Source organism: Rana temporaria, chromosome 1 (genome assembly GCF_905171775.1).
Source record: "Rana temporaria chromosome 1, aRanTem1.1, whole genome shotgun sequence".
NCBI lineage: Eukaryota > Metazoa > Chordata > Amphibia > Anura > Ranidae > Rana > Rana temporaria.
In genome coordinates, this window is record NC_053489.1 from 143,226,158 (window position 1) to 143,243,785 (window position 17,628).

Genomic DNA, 17,628 nt, shown 5'->3' on the forward strand with positions numbered 1-17,628 from the left:
GTCCTAGGTTTCTCTGCAACAATAACCAGGAAGAGAAAAAATCCCAACACAAAGGGCACTTTCTAAACAGTATCTAAAGCTGAAGACAGCAGATATGGCGAAAAAAAAAAAAAAAAAACCCTTACAGTGGGTACTGAAAGTATTCAGACCCTCTTAAATTTTTCACTCTGCTATATTGCAGCCATTTGCTAAAATCATTTAAAGTTAATTTTTTTCCTCATTAATGTACACAGCACCCCATATTGACAGAAAAACACCAGAATAGTTGACATTTTTGCAGATTTATTAAAAAAGAAAAAAAAAAGAAATATCACATGGTCCCAAGTATTCAGACCCTTTGCTCAGTATTTAGTAGAAGCATCCTTTTAATCTAATACAGCCACGAGTCTTTTTGGGAAAGATGCAACAAGTTTTTCACACCTGGATTTGGGGATCCTCTGCCATTCCTCCTTGCATTTTCTCTCCAGTTCTGTCAGGTTGGATGGTAAACGTTGGTGGACAGCCATTTTTTAGGTCTCTTCAGAGATGCTCAATTGGGTTTTAGTCAGGGCCATTCAAGAACAGTCATGAAGCTGTTGTGAAGTCACTCCTTTGTTATTTTAGCTGTGTGCTTAGGGTCATTGTCTTGTTGGAAGGTAAACCTTCGGCCCAGTCCGAGGTCCTGAGCACTCTGGAGAAGGTTTGCGTCCAGGATATCCCTGTACTTGGCCATATTCATCTTTCCCTCGATTGCAACCAGTCGCCCTGTCCCTGCAGCTGAAAAACACCCCCACAGCATGATTCTGCCACCACCATGCTTCTTCCTGCTCAGCTTTCTAGCAGAAGCCAGAAGGTGTGCCAATATTGACTGGTATTCAGAACTGTTCATAATTCCCTCTACCTTCACTAAGGCCTCTGTCCCAGCTGAAGAAAAACAGCCCCAAAGCATGATGCCGTCACCAGCATGCTGCACTGTGGGTTTGGGTGTTATTTTGGCGATATGCAGTGGTGTTTTTGTGCCAAACATATCTTTTGGATTAATGGGCAAAATGTTCAACCTTGGTTGCCTCAGACCATAACACATTTTCCCACCTGCTTTTGGGAGACTTCAGATGTGTTTTTGCAAAATTTAGCCGGGCTTGGATGTTTTTCTTTATAAGAAAATGCATCCGTCTTGCCACCCTACCCCATAGCCCAGACATATGAAGAATATTTTGAAAAAAGGCGTCCAGTTCTTGGTAATGTCACTATTGTGTCATATTTTCTCCACTTGATGACTGTCTTCACTGTGTTCCATGGTATATCTAATGCCTTGGAAATTCTGATGTAGCCTTCTCCTGACTGAAAATTTATAACAATGAAAGCCTTCTGAATCTTTTTGAAGCGCTCTGCGGACCATGATTGTTGCGACTAAGAAAATGTCAGGAAAGACCTGCTAGAACAGCTAAACTTTATTTGGGGTTAATCAGACATGATAAATGATAGGTGTGTACCGAGTCCTATTTTTTTTTTTTTTTAACATCAGTTTGAATATAATTGCTTAATTCTGAACACAGCTACATCCCCAGTTATAAGAGGGTGTGCACACTTATGCAACCATGTTATTTTATTTTTACTCCCCCCACTCCAAAGATTTCCAATTTCTGAAATGATCTGTCTCAATATATATATAAAAAAAATTGTTTGTTTTACATCACAGAAATTTTAACAGGGGTGTGTAGACTTTATATCCATTGTATATTCATGTCTACAACTTTTATAGCACACATGTATTTCCCTACAGTAGAAATTGTAATATGTTAGAAGCCAGTATCGGGAATGGCACTGCTTACCATTCAACGCACACACCCTTAAGCATTTCAGGTTTAACCACCAGTAAAACTTCAGTGAGCAGTGACCAATAAGACCTTTATCTTTAGAGGATTTAAATATTGCTATGTAATGACTTTTCTCAAAAGGAAATCAAATAATAATACAATGATCTGTAATCGGTTTAATACAGCAATTCAGCGCTTTGGTTTGGTAATGTAATTTTCTGCTTTTCTAAGCAACGTGACAAACACTTATAATAAATTAAGTGATCATTTTTTTTCTTTCAAACTTATAGCTGAAATCTTCCTGGGAAAGATCATTTTACAACTTATTAAATATAATGAAGCTATTGGAGGCATTACAAGGGTCTCGATGTGGAAGGCACATTTGACATGGGCGAGAACATAGCTGCTTGGCCAGATCATTACTAGGGAAGGCAGAGATGGTCTTTAAAAAAAAAAAAACCCAACACTTTGTAAAAAAAATAAAAAAATTTAGTAATACAATTATACATACAATTGGTAGCAGCTGTCACAGCGTTGGAAAAAAAAAAAAAAAAAAAAAGTTTATCCCGATAGCTGTATTACCATAGCAAGTTTATGACAATGCATAGACATATACAGTGCCTTGCGAAAGTATTCGGGCCCCTTGAACTTTGCGAACTTTTGCCACATTTCAGGCTTCAAACATAAAGATATAAAACAGTCATTTTTTTGAAGAATCAACAACAAGTGGGACACAATCATGAAGTGGAACGAAATGTATTGGATATTTCAAACTTTAACAAATAAAAAACTGAAAAATTGGGTGTGCAAAATTATTCAGCCACCTTAAGTTAATACTTTGTAGCGCCACCTTTTGCTGCGAATACAGCTGTAAGTCGCTTGGGGTATGTCTCTATCAGATTTGCACATCGAGAGACTGAAATTTTTGCCAATTCCTCCTTGCAAAACAGCTCGAGCTCAGTGAGGTTGGATGGAGAGCGTTTGTGAACAGCAGTTTTCAGTTCTTTCCACAGATTCTCGATTGGATTCAGGGCTGGACTTTGACTTGGCCCTTCTAACACCTGGATATGTTTATTTGTGAATCATTCCATTGTAGATTTTGCTTTATGTTTTGGATCATTGTCTTGGAGGACAAATCTCCGTCCCAGTCTCAGGTCTTTGCAGACTCCATCAGGTTTTCTTCCAGAATGGTCCTGTATTTGGCTCCATCCATCTTCCCATCAATTTTAACCATCTTCTCTGTCCCTGCTGAAGAAAAGCAGGTCCAAACCATGATGCTGCCACCACCATGTTTGACAGTGGGGATGGTGTGTTCAGGGTGATGAGCTGTGTTGCTTTTACGCCAAACATAACGTTTTGCATTGTTGCCAAAAAGTTCGATTTTGGCTTCATCTGACCAGAGCACCTTCTTCCACATGTTTGGTGTGCCTCCCAGGTGGCTTGTGGCAAACTTTAAACGACACTTTTTATGGATATCTTTAAAAAATGACTTTCTTCTTGCCACGCTTTCATAAAGGCCAGATTTGTGCAGTATACGACTGATTGTTGTCCTATGGACAGAGTCTCCCACCTCAGCTGTAGATCTCTGCAGTTCATCCAGAGTGATCATGGGCCTCTTGGCTGCATTTCTGATCAGTCTTCTCCTTGTATGAGCTGAAAGTTTAGAGGGACGGCCAGGTCTTCGTAGATTTGCAGTGGTCTGATACTCCTTCCATTTCAATATTATCGCTTGCACAGTGCTCCTTGGGCGGTTTAAAGCTTGGGAAATATTTTTGCCTGGTGTGTTCCTTGTTCTTCATGATGCTCTCTGCGCTTTAAACAGACCTCAGACTATCACAGTGCAGGTGCATTTATACGGAGACTTGCTTACACACAGGTGGATTCTATTTATCATCATTAGTCATTTAGGTCAACATTGGATCATTCAGAGATCCTCACTGAACTTGTGGAGAGAGTTTGCTGCACTGAAAGTTAAGGGGCTGAATAATTTTGCACGCCCAATTTTTCAGTTTTTTTTTTATTTGTTAAAAAAAAGTTTGAAATATCCAATAAATTTCGTTCCACTTCATGATTGTGTCCCACTTGTTGTTGATCCTTCAAAAAAAAAAAAAAATTACAGTTTTATATCTTTATGTTTGAAGCCTGAAATGTGGCAAAAGGTCACAAAGTTCAAGGGAGCCGAATACTTTCGCAAGGCACTGTATATTTTACCTATAGCTGCAGTGTGGGCAATAGGACTTGCAAGATCAAACTATATTTTTTGCGCAATATTCACTGGTGTTTTATTGGACTACTGTAGCGGGAGACTCAGAACAATGTGTGGCTGGTCAGTAATGCAAGCATAGTTGGCAATGGGGAAAATAATTAGAAACATATTGGCAATGTATGACAGATAATTGAGGCAATATGCAAGCATGTACCACTATCAATGGATCAGGAACACCCACCACTGTATGTTTGTTCACTCATGTCCAGAGTACAGGTACTTAACTCCCTCTAATAACTGCTGTGTTTCCATTTACACCAATAGTAAGCTACAGACATAAAATTTCTGTCTAACCAGGTTTACCACATAAGTTATACAAACTCTGCATCACTCAGATATTCACACCCCTGAACTGTAGGAACTCTAGTCCTTTAAAGGGAGGACCGTGCAGAAAGACTGAAAGACGTTTTTTTTTTTAACCACACACAAAAAATACATACATCTCCAGTTCTTTTCCCTTACAAGGAAGATTGTGACAGTGCCACTAAACCTTCAAGAATGAGAAGATACACTATACGTGAACTGCATTTAGTGGACATTTAACCAAAATATTTTATACACATAAGTACATAGTGCAAGAGAATTAGGGAAACAAAAATATATTTGTTAAATGAGAATTTTCCAGATTCGATATGAAAAGGATTTATTATGACAGAAAGCCTCTTTCCAGATGACCAAGTATCTAAATTGAATTTAGTTTAATATGTTATGTTACTGGTAATTACATGGTGAACATCGTAAAAGGGTCCAGACAAAAAAAAAAAACACAACACTGACATTTCATTAATGGTGGCCCATGGGTGTTTTTATACCTCTCATGAAGTTTCAGGAACTTTACTCTGCCTTTCCTTTATAAATCGGCCTGCGTATGACTGTAGCACAAGGGCACAGCTGGGAACAAAGACGCAGAGATCTTGCTTGTGGTATCTATGATGTATAAATAGCTGAGCAAAATACAGCTGGGATACAACTTTTTATGGCCATGTCTGCCACACTGCACACAGTCAAGCAGATGCCACATTTAAATGCTGCTTAGGTAATGCAATTTATATATCAACCATCAGCCTGCTCAAGGCACGATTAAGCCAGCCATAGACCATGTATGGGCAAGATGAATGTACCAAAGTTGATCAATCAACTTGGGTACAAAAACCGCCTGCTGGATTTTACATGATTATCGCTAGTGCAGGGATAACAATGGCTTTGCGGGAGGGATTGCCCTGTCAACACTGTTAAAGGGGGGAATCAAGCAAATGTTTGCTGCAACCAAAGAAATTTGCTGTTTATGACTCGCCCAAGTCAGCATCGTCACCTAAAAGCAGTTGAAATGAACCAGGTGTGATAGAGCCCAAAACAAAAATGACACTTTTTTGCACATAAAACACATGTCCTTTAGATGCAATTTTTGACATTTGCCTGAAGATCTACTTCATCATTATAAAAGGTTTCCAATATATGGAGCATGCATTGCAATCTTTCTGAAAATGCAAGTTTTTGGACCTTTATATCGACTCGCAGGCATCAACACTTCCTGAGTACATGACCCAGAACAAGTATATAGACCAGAAAAGAAAAATATATATTAAGAAGCCCTTATTTGCATACTTGTTCTCGGTTAAAAAGTCAAAGTATTGAACCAAGATAGTCAGCATATTTGACCTGCAGCCAGCATTTGCAGAGTGACACGTCAGCCCCCAGGTTTCTCCAAGTGCTGGTAAAATTACTAGTTGTATTACAAGTCTAGGATCATGGAAGAAAAAAAAAAAAAAAAAAAAATGAACGTCTGTGAATATCAATTATTAAAGAGTTGTCAAACACTAAATTCTGCCCAAGTAAGCAAGATTTTTTTTTTTTTTTTTCACTCAAGAGTTTTATTGTAAGATGTTTGCAAGGCCAATAAAAAGGTTATTCTGGAGCAACAGTAAAGTGCTGTTAAATTAGTCACCTGAATCTTACTCATTCGCATTTCTTTACATCTGGTCAAACAAGAGAGCCCTTCCTGCTAAGGACAAAGTAGCATGATGGGTTGACTTGACAAATCATAATTATCTGGATTTATAGTCTACACATACAAAAGGATGTTGTTTCTGCTTCTTTGAAAAACAAAAAAAAAGGCATGTCGCTGATTAAAGAGGCATACCAACGCATGCAGGTTACCTGAACAGATTACTGAAAACAGAGCATACATTAATACAAACTATAAGAAGCCCTGACCTCAATGCAACTTCCTACCCATTATATAATCATACTACAGATGCATTAAGATTGACTGATAATGCAGCATACCACACAGACATCTAGTATGAATTTCAATTAAAAAGGGACACCGTCAGACCTTCATACCTAGGTTAGTACTTTTTTTTGCACATTGGTGTATTAATATGTTTCATCGTACTCTAAGGCTGCTATTTAGTGCACAGTTTTGTTTCTACACTCATATTGCAGCGAAAGATAGTAAGGTGGCTGGTAACTGCAAAAAGAAAAATAATCATTCTATTATGCAATTATGGACAAAGATACCATTACTTCTAGGTTTATATATGGAAGTCACTAGATTAGGATGGAGATGTGCAAAATTGTCCATATTCAACCACCGCTCACTTTTGGTTAAAAACCTCACAGCTCTAGGTTTAAATCTTATATATTCTTAATAGTGTCCCTTTAAGGGCAATTAAAACCTACCATTGGTCTAATTTATGCATGTCTGCAATGAGAAGTATTGGTAATAAAATGGCAGCAGAAAAGGGTAGCAGTTCTGAATGTAATCACGACTGCTACAGGCCAAGACCTTTCTTATTTCTGATTTGCTAAATGAGGAGGTATCCAAGGACAAACAACGAGTAAGGATTTCTGCACACTCTTGTAATTTTTAGCATTAAATTTAATTCAAAGGATTTGAAGAGCCAAAATACTCAAAACCCACAAATTACCCATTTTCTTGTATTTCTAGATCAAGGGAAGGCAGTTGTAAAGTCAAACACTGTTTTGCCTGCAGAAGCCGGCAAAACTCCTACAAAATAGCCATGCTGTTTAGTGCAGAATGGAAACTGACTTGAAAACAAACTACAAATCGTGTTCTAATTGGGCTGGCAAAATGCTGCATAGAAGTATGCTAACACACAACAGTCATGTCTAAGCCAGTGCATAGAGGAGATAAAGCACTTATGGTAATTGCAAACATTAACATGTTCATAAAGCTTTTACAAATTAGCAATGGTCCATAGAAAGATACCCATTGAAACATTGGGAGTGAAAGGCTTGAAGATTACAAGAGCGGAAATGGCCTGAACTCAGGTAAGAAAAAAAATCCACGAAACCAGCAAAATAGCAGGAAGCCACCAGAAAAGGCATATATAAAAAGAAAAAAAAAAAAAAAAAAAAAAAAGTGTGCCACTCTCCCCTACTGAACAGGCAGAAAACAAGCCAAATGAAAACAGAATTTGGCAGATTGTACAAGTCGGGTGCAGAAAATACAATTTAAAAGGACATAGAAAATCAAATTTGATATATTTTCAGATTTAAATATGGGTAACAAATCCTTCCATAGGAGATGATGCTATGTTGGAGACAAGTGGATCATGACATTACCAGCTGAAGCATACTGATGTCTCCTATCAACAGTTCTTTATTAAGAAGCCAACAGTCAAAGGGCACATCCTTCAGTTGTACTAGAGGTCCAGGCAAAGCATCATCTATGAAGCAAAACAAAGCTCTCCAGCTTCTCTGGAATTTGCTTTCTGTAGGTTATACTGTGTTTGACAATCACACGTGCAGCCAAACACTGCAGAGTGGTGTGGTTGATGGGCTGGATTAAGTTCTTTGCCATTTCCTTCTCATCAAGCAAATCACAGGCAGTTTGGTTGTGCGAATTTGTAGAGTCAAAATGTGCCCCGGCTTTTATAAGCAGATTCATGATATCTGGGTGGTTGTTGAGAGCAGCAACGTGTAGTGGACTGTTCTGTTCAGAGTCTCGGACATTAACATCAGCACCACACTCCAACAAGATGGCAGTCACCTGAAGAGAAGGGAATTTGCAAACAGGGTAGCGGCCGACACAAGTGGTGTTCTTATCCACAGCCAGGTGAAGAGGGCTAAAGTTATTTTTACCTTTGGGTTGCAGCTTAAGGAACCTATAAATGTTCTGCTTTTTGAAGTGCTCTTGGTCCGGGCTGCAGGGCACTTTCTCCAGCAAACAGATCAAGTGCAAAATTATAGAGAGGGCCTTGTTTAACTGGACTTGGTCAGGAGGCATCAATGCTTGTCTGACCGCTCGGTCTATTTCCAGTACGCTTTTACACAATATACCCATAAGGTCATCAAATGTAACTGTAGTACCAAGCAATCCTTTAGCCCGATCCTGAAGCATGAAGGAAAATAACTCGGCAAATGACAATAGGCTACTGGCTGTCATTGGACTTAAAGGATCCAGGTTGTTCTGTTGCATGTCCAAAGCATACTTCCACAGATTGATGCATCGCTTGAAGTTCCCAGAGTCAGCATAGACTGCCCCCCGATACCTGATGTAATAAGATGTATCTGGATGTGAAGGGCCCAAAATTCGTTCTCTAATTAAAAGAGCTTGCATTCTCATCTCATCAGGGTCAGCAATAAGGTTATCTAGCTCTTCAGCAGTATTTACTTCCTTCGCATAATCATATGCCATAATTAATTCCGGTGGAACAGGCTTGCTAATAACGTTAGTCCTATCACTGTATCTCATATCCATAGCTCTCTTCCAATACTTTAAGGCACCAAGAAGGTCCCGTTTTTTATCAACAAATGTAGCTCCAAGAAGTTCAAGGGCATTGATGCGCTCTCGCTTACTGGTCTGTGGGTGCTGAGTCAGGAAGTCCACAATGTTTGTGTGACCAGTTACACTGGCTGAGAGTAGCGGTGTCATTCCATAGCCATCCTTCTCCATTCTGGCTCCATATTTCAGAAGCATTTTCATGATTTCTAGGCTTCCAGATTCTGCACAGTCATGCAAGGCGGTGTTTCCTAAAAAAATAAAATAAATTAATATTTTCATGGTATAAACACACAGATAAAGAAGCATGCACAAAGGAAGTTACAGCTCACTTGGTAGATGGCCTGGCGGTAAATACATTCTAGTGTATGCATGGTAGCAGGAGGCAGAAATCAAACAGTCTGCTACAGACAAGCTGGGATCTATACCTATGTAGCAGAGATTTAAAAAAGTAGAGAAATATTTTGATTACTACAATAGTGCCATAGAATCATAAACAATAAATCCTATTTACTTTAGGAAGTCCAGATCAATGTAGGTGGTAAGCAAATCTATGGTTTGATTTCAAAGAAGCCATCTACATGGAGTTAATCCTTCAGTGGGCAATATTGCAGAAAATGAAATTGCGTAACAATTTCAGTTACACTGACCTGGGATCTACTTGTATATGAAACTATTTTAAACCTAATTTGGTGATAATCATTCCATCTATGAGGGGGTATTATAAGTACCTGTTCTAAAAGCTTTACACAGAATTTTTCAACTGGCTTCTATAGAATATATGCGCAATCAGTTATGTTCCTTTATTCCAGTAATCCCTCAAAAACTGTGGCCAGTGGGTCGGGTTAATTGCCTTTATCTGGCCCTTGGTGCACCGCCCCTCCACTAGACATGAACGATGGGGTACTATTCCTCCCTTGAATATCAACAATGTGACATTAGTCCACCCACTAGAACCAAGATGGGGCATTTTCTACTCCCACTGGCCAAGTTTGGAGAGCCCTGCTTTTCTCTCTGAAAACTCCCTAAAGTGGTGGTGCTTGGACATCAGGATCTGCAAGCTTTGGTCACCCAATTATGGAGTGTAAGCAGGTTAGAAAAATATACCGTCACACCTTTAGTCCAGGTTCACATTGGGTTGCAGGAGTGAAGACTTGAGAGTTCAGCTGAACTTGCACGATTTCACTCCCGCTTGTCAGTCCCAATTTTGGCCGCGTTTACAGAGACATCTGTGCAGATGTCAATGTAAATTGCGTGCCAAAAATCGCAAAAAGTAGTACAGAAACTACTTTTAGAAATCAGTGCAGCGCCGCACCGATTAGGGCGGCGCCATTGCCGACATTTCAAATCGCACCAGTGTGAACCAGGGCTTACTGTGTGAAAGTCTACCTATATCAGATCCTTAAGGGGGAAAAAGTTTATACTGTATTAATTATAAATTTAGGTCAAGACGTTACAAAACCATACGACTATCATCAATATAAAAAAAGCCTAATCAAAGTGGAATTTCAGGCACATACCCAAGTAATCTTAAAAATGCTGCCACTCCTCACCCAACACCTATTCTGACTAACCTATGTAAGAAAGATACTTAACTATTTTCAGGGCTCTCTGCTTTGGTCATGTGATCTCTAGTGTCAGCCAGTGCAGCTAAAGGGGAGAGGAGTGAGCGCTCAAAGGCTAGTAAACTTGGGAGTGGAGATTTCATCCACAGGCTTACTATGGCCCATCTATTGTTGGCACTCCCTCATCTCCCCTGAAGCCACGCTGGCAGACAGAGGGGGCTGGATCACATGACCAGATTGAAGGGGTCTGAAAACAGGCAAGTACATGCTTTTTTTTTTTTTCACAGGTTAGTCAGAATGTGTTGGGAAAAGGGAGGAGGCAGATTTTTTTATGAATAAGTTGGGTGGTGCCCAGAATTTCAGTTTACATTGATAGTCCTACAAAAAGTTCAAACAACTAAGCATGTTGCAGCTCCTAGATTAGTTTTCCTGTAACCTCCGGCCCCCATGCTTCACACTACAGTACTGAAAATAGACAAAGAAGCAGCTAAGCAGTCCTAAATCCTAATTAACTGATCAGAGGTAATAAGATACCAATTCTTAAGCAAAGACTTATTGCACAAAGGCGACAACATGAATCACTAATGTTTTCAGATCTGCTATGTACATATCCTCTTTAGAAACTTATCAAGCTGTTTTTTTTTTTTTTTTTTTAAATATACAAACACAGGTATGATGTGTTAAAAGACACAGACTATGTGAGTATTACTCATCTGTAACATACATCTTGTTCCACCCACCGGAGTCTTGCATTTCACACTTATTTTTAACAGAAAACGGAGCTTATATAATGAAATACAGTATTTTTAAATCCGTCCGACTGCTTGGATGTTGAATTTTAAAAGCAGAAGAAAGCCTGCTGATCTCACAGGTTTTCTAAACGTGACAAACACATACACTCTAGCACTGCAGCCCCTTATGGCTCATCCCTCCTCCCTTCCTGGCAAACTCCAGGAGTTAGGCCCCATTCACACCTGAGCGTTTAGTGACTTGAAGCTCAAAAGCTACAAAAAGCTGGAGGGAAAAAAAAAAAGATTCTCTGTGGAGATGGTTTACATGTCCACTCCAAAACGCTTGAAGCCAGAAGCTCCAAAACGCCTGAAGCTCAAACAAGTTCTGAAATTTTTTGGCAGATTACCAGCGTTCTTCTGTTTTTTACATTGGTGACCTTTTGACCGCAGCAAAATCGTGCAACTTTCTACCCAAAAACGCTACACTTGGGTGTGACTGGGGCCTTGGAGAGCTGTGCATGAGGTCTTAAGCCTAGGGTAATGACCAGACAAGAAACAGGAAGTGGGCTGTATAAGGCATTTACTGGCAGGAAAAACACGTTTTACTATCCAAAAGTTAAAACAAGGGTAGAGGATTTGATAGATGGAAAGTAAAGAAAAAAAGAAGGACTGAAGTTCCACTTTAAGAAGCAAGACTATCAAAAGCCCGACAGATCATATACCTAAAAACGCATTATACATATAAAACTATGCTAGCTTTTAGTAATGGTAGCTACCCCAATGCAATGAAAATATGACAACCTTGGATATCCTGGAGTGAAGCACACAAGTCTACTTAATCCGCAATAAATTATATAGAGATGTGATAAATTACATAGTTACATAGTAGGTGAGGTTGTATATCCCTGTATGCTGTGATCGGTCAGGTGCTTAATAGTTTGACACCATCAATGCCCTCCACTGAAACTACTGCCTGTGGAAGGGAATTCCACATCCTTGCTGCTCTTACAGTAAAGAACCCTCTACGTAGTTTAAACTTAAACCTCTTTTCTTCCAATGTTAATGAGTAGCCACGTGTCGTCTTGTTAAACTCCCTTCTGCGAAAAATCTTTATCCCTTTTGTGGGATATTTGTAAATTGAAATCATATCCCCTCTCAAACATCTGTTCTCCAGAGAAAATAAGTTCAGTGCTCGCAACCTTTCCTCATAACAAATATCCTCCAGACCCTTTATTGGCTTTGTTGCCCTTCTTTGTACTCTCTACATCAGGGCTTGACAAATCCCGGTCGCCAGGGCGACTAGAAATAGCGTCCTGGCGACTTGGCTTGGAAGGTGGGCAACAAAAATAAAATAAATTTGTTTCATAGGACCGGCGCTCCGGACTAGGCCGAAGCTGCGGCCTCGCCTAAAACATCCTGCCCGCAGCTCGCCGGGATCCTGGAAAAAGGCCACGAGAGGCATCTGCCGCTCGCGGCCTTTTCCCAGGATCACTGCAGGCAGGATGTTTTAGGTGAGGCCGCAGCTTCGGCTTGGTCCACAGAGCGCCTTTTACCCAGGGTCACGGCGGACTAGGCCCCCACCTCCCCTGCCGCTCGATCGCAGGGGGCCCGTGATGTCCGGTAATTGAGGCCGTGGCTTTGCGGCCTTGTTAAGTCCCCAGCTCTTCCATGTGTGAGCTGGCGCCATCTGGTGGTGGCCGTTGGTATTACAAGTTAAGCATTACAAGTTAAACAGCAATTCTAATGTAATTTTCTTCCCTCTAATTAGAACCCCCAAACATTATATATATTTTTTATCCTAACACCCTAGAGAATAAAATGGCGATTGTTGCAATACTTTGTCACGGCGTATTTGCGCAGCAGTCTTACAAGAGCACTTTTTTGGGGAAAAATTACCCTTTTTTTAATTAAAAAATAAAACAGTAAAGTTATCCCCATTTTTTTTAATATTATGAAAGACAATGTTACGCCGAGTAAATTCATACCCAACATGTCACACTTCAAAATTGCGTCCGCTCGTGGAATGCCGTCAAACTTTTACCCTTTAAAATCTACATAGGCGACGTTTAAAAAAAAAAAATCTACAGGTTGCATGTTTTGAGTCACAGAGGAGGTCTAGGGCTAGAATTATTGTTCTCGCTCTACCAATCGCGGCGATACCTCACATGTGTGGTTTGAACACCGTTTACATATGCGGGCACTGCTCACGTATGTGTTAGCTTCTGCGCGCAAGCTCGTCGGGACGGGGTTCGTTTTCTGGCTCCTAACTTTTTTAGCTGGCTCCTAGATTCCAAGCAAATTTGTCAAACCCTGCTCTACATGTCCAGTACATCCTTCCTGAGGACTGGTGCCCAGAACTGGACAGCATACAGTAGGTGTTTGTGATATTGTGTTTTTAGCACGACAGCATCGCGACGATTCTCGGCGACATGGTGCCGAGATCTCGCCGACATCTCGCACTCACTGGAATAGTGACAGCACATCCCAGCAAGCGCGTCATAGAAGCGACGGGAGATCCGACTTGGATTCCCGCCAATTCTACACGTGTGCGGCGTTTGTTATGAATCCTGAGGGGGAAGTCCCCGCCGGATTTTAAATAAAAATCCGGCATGGGTTCCCCCTCGGGAGCATACCGGGCCCTTAGGTCTGTTATGGGTTGTAAGGAGAGCCCCCCTACAAACCATACCAGACCCGTATCCAAAGCACGCTACCCGGCCGGCCAGGAAGGGAGTGGGGACGAGCGAGCGCCCCCCCCCCTCCTGAGCCGTACCAGGCTGCATGCCCTCAACATGGGGGGTTGGGTGCTCTGGGGCAGGGGGGCGCACTGCGGGGCCCCCCCACCCCAGAGCACCCTGTCCCCATGTTGATGAGGACAGGGCCCCTTCCCGACAACCCTGGCCGTTGGTTGTCGGGGTATGCGGGCGGGAGGCTTATCGGAATCTGGGAGCCCCTTTAATAAGGGGGCCCCCAGATACCGGCCCCCCACCCTAAGTGGATGGATACGGGGTACATCGTACCCCTAACCATTCACCTGTAGGAAAAATGTCAAAGTTAATAAACACACCACACAAGGGTTTTTAAAATAATTTATTTTTCTGCTCCGGAGGCTCCCCCTGTCTTCTTTATTAGCTCTGTTTACCAGGGGGGGCTTCTTCTTTGACGTCTTCGGGTGGGTGGGGGCCGCCGTCTGGTTCTCTTCCACCGCCGGGGGGGGGGGGGGTCGCTTCGCGGGGGGGGGGGGGGGGGGCTTCTTCTTCCGCTATCCCGACGGGTCTTCTCCGCTATCCGGGGGGTCTCCTATGTTTGCCGCTCTCCGCTGTTGACTCGGCGCACCCCGGTTCTTCCTCTCGCTGTCCGGTGCCTTCTTCTTCCGTGCTGTACGTGGGTAGGTATCACATGGGTAGGTACCAGAGCATGATGGGATTGTGAGGTCTATATAGGTCCGATGCAAGCCGCGCATCCTTCATTGCAGCGAGGAAAGGCGACGTGTCAACATCGGGAGAAGAAGAGAAGTGAAGAACATGACGTCACAGCACGGAAGGAGAAGACGACGTACAGTACGGAAGAAGAAGGCACCGAACAGTGAGAGGAAGAACCGGGGTGCGCCGAGTCAACAGCGGAGAGCGGCGAACATAGGAGACCCCCGGAGAGTTGAGAAGACCCCCCGGATAGCGGAGAAGACCCGTCGGGATAGCGGAAGAAGCCCCCCGCCGGAGGAAACCCGCCGGGGGGTGGGGGCTTTTTTAAAAGCGACCCCCCCCGGCGGTGGAAGAGAACCAGACGGCGGCCCCCACCCAAAGACGTCAAAGAAGAAGCCCCCCCTGGTAAACAGAGCTAATAAAGAAGACAGGGGGAGCCTCCGGAGCAGAAAAATAAATTATTTTAAAAACCCTTGTGTGGTGTGTTTATTAACTTTGACATTTTTCCTAGAGGTGAATGGTTAGGGGTACGATGTACCCCGTATCCATTCACTTAGGGTGGGGGGCCGGTATCTGGGGGCCCCCTTATTAAAGGGGGCTCCCAGATTCCGATAAGCCTCCCGCCCGCATACCCCGACAACCAACGGCCAGGGTTGTCGGGAAGGGGCCCTGTCCTCATCAACATGGGGACAGGGTGCTCTGGGGTGGGGGGGCCCCGCAGTGCGCCCCCCTGCCCCAGAGCACCCAACCCCCCCCATGTTGAGGGCATGCAGCCTGGTACGGCTCAGGAGGGGGGCGCTCGCTCGTCCCCACTCCTTTCCTGGCCGGCCGGGTAGCGTGCTTTGGATACGGGTCTGGTATGGATTGTAGGGGGACCCCCTACGCCGTTTTTCGGCGTGGGGGGGGGGGCTCTCCTTACAACCCATAACAGACATAAGGGCCCGGTATGCTCCTGAGGGGGGAACCCATGCCGGATTTTTATTTAAAATCCGGCGGGGACTTCCCCCTCAGGATTCATAACAAACGCCGCACACGTGTAGAATTGGCGGGAATCCAAGTCGGATCTCCCGTCACTTCTATGACGGCTTTGTCTCTATCGCGGCAAGCCAGCTTGGCGCTGGCTCCCGCGATGGGGCTCGTAGGTGCTCAATCTCGCCGAGAAAGGGAGCGAGATTGACACAATATCGCGTGCACCTACTGTACTCCAGATGAGGCCTGACCAAAGTCTTGTAGAGCAGAAGAATTATCATTTTTTCTTTAGAGTTAATATTTTTAATGCTGGCCAATATTCTGTTTGCTTTGTTAGGCTCAGCAATGGCATGCAATACCCAGCTGCTATCTACTAGGACCTCTAGGTCCTTTTCCATCCTAGATTCCCCCAGGAGGTTCTCCCTGAAGTGTACAGATTGCATACGTATTTTTGCCACCCAAATGCATTATTTTATATTTTTCTACATTGAACCTCATTTGCCCTGTAGTTGTCCATCCCATTAATTTGTTCAGATCTTTTTGCAAGGTTTACACAGAGAAATTGCCAATTTATCCTCAGCCACTGTACCTTCCACTAGACGCAATACTGAATAGCAAAACTCTGAGGCTCGATTCTCACTGCAGCAACTTGGGATACAACGCAAGACCCCCAAGTCTCTTGAAATCACATTTTAGTCAATGAAAGCTGTCTTAATTAGCACTACTGAAGTTGCTCAACTTTAGGAACGGTTCCTGAACTACTTTAAGGCGACTATCGACTTATGCCCAAAGACTAATGAATGCCACCAAGTAGAATCGGCACCTTAATTGACGTGATTTAGATCAGACATTATAGGAAGATTACACAGGCATTCCCTGATGTTGCATCGAAGTTGCCTGGCAAAGTCGCATTGTAAGTCGCAACAACTTTTAGGTCGCGGCAGTGTGAACTGAGCCTGGCACTTTCTTATAATGGACTATTTTTGATTGTTATTGAATTGATTGTTATTGAATTTTATATCCCCCTGGCTTCGAGATGTAGGCATATCTCAATCTCACCATGAGATCTTGTTCTATGAAAATGTCATGACTACACTGCTATACAAGGAATTGTTTTCCTGGCATGCCAAATACCATGGACTGTTGATTGGAAAAATTCAAGAAGAACTGAAAGTTCTAATACTTTGGACAGGCGAGAGGGACCAGGAGTGCCAACGGGGGACCAAAGAGGATGATCAGGGCTGCTCTGTACAAAACCACTTTTTTAGTAACTGAAAAGAACTATAGGAGTAATTTCGTTAACCTCCTGGTGTTCAGAAGGAAGTGATCAATTTAACAACATTTTAGAATCCCCACAAATATTTGATACAGAATCCAATAACTCAAAATGCAGCCAAAAACAGAAGAAAAGATCATATCCAGTTGCCACGTAAAAGGGACAAAAAAAAAATTAAAAAAAATACAACCACAAGCCAAACACCCATTGTATGTAGCTGCTGAGCAAACGCCTACAAACTGCACAAACTTTACAAGTTCTCAATACGCAGACACGCCCAAAGTAGGAATGTGCCTGTACCTAAGCCAGAACCTTATGTACAGTACTCTATTTACATAGCAGCTTGCCAAGTATTTCACACAGACTTTAACCTCCAATGTTTGCAATATACTCTAGGAAACAAATTGGCATTGGAATGCCAGAGACTTTTCCAAGCACTTCATCAACTCAAAAGGCAATAGAAACAAAGCCAGAGAAGAATAACTAACCGTACACTGGAAACATTGAGGGGATATTCATCAAAATTGGAGCATACAGATCCTGTAGCAATGGTGCAAGGCTTTTCATTTTCAAAGTTTATGCTGCATTTACACTTGGGTTGTAAGTAGGTTGAAGATGCAAAATAAATAAATAAAATAAATAAAACACACACACACACACACACACACACACACACACACGGTTATTTTACCTTCCTGCATTCTATGCAGAAAGGTGGGGGGGGGGGGGGGGGGGAAACACCTTCTTGCATGCAGCTTTCCCTGCTGCCCCTCCCCAAATACATACCTGGCCCCGGATCTGGATCCAGCCATGTGTACGTGAGCCGAGCATGTCTCAGATCTCACTCCCCATTGACTCC

At 42.6% G+C, this 17,628-nt stretch overlaps 1 protein-coding gene across 1 annotated transcript in view; it reads right to left on the reverse strand.

Moving 5' to 3' along the window:
- Positions 1-4,688: 4,688 nt before the first annotated feature.
- The window catches only part of FEM1C (fem-1 homolog C), a 54,805-nt gene continuing 41,865 nt past the window's right edge, over positions 4,689-17,628 (reverse strand). The window contains exon 3 of the mRNA XM_040343755.1: positions 4,689-9,060. Coding sequence (XP_040199689.1) covers positions 7,751-9,060 — 1,310 coding nt within the window. The 3' untranslated portion in view covers positions 4,689-7,750. The remainder of the gene's footprint in view (positions 9,061-17,628) is intronic.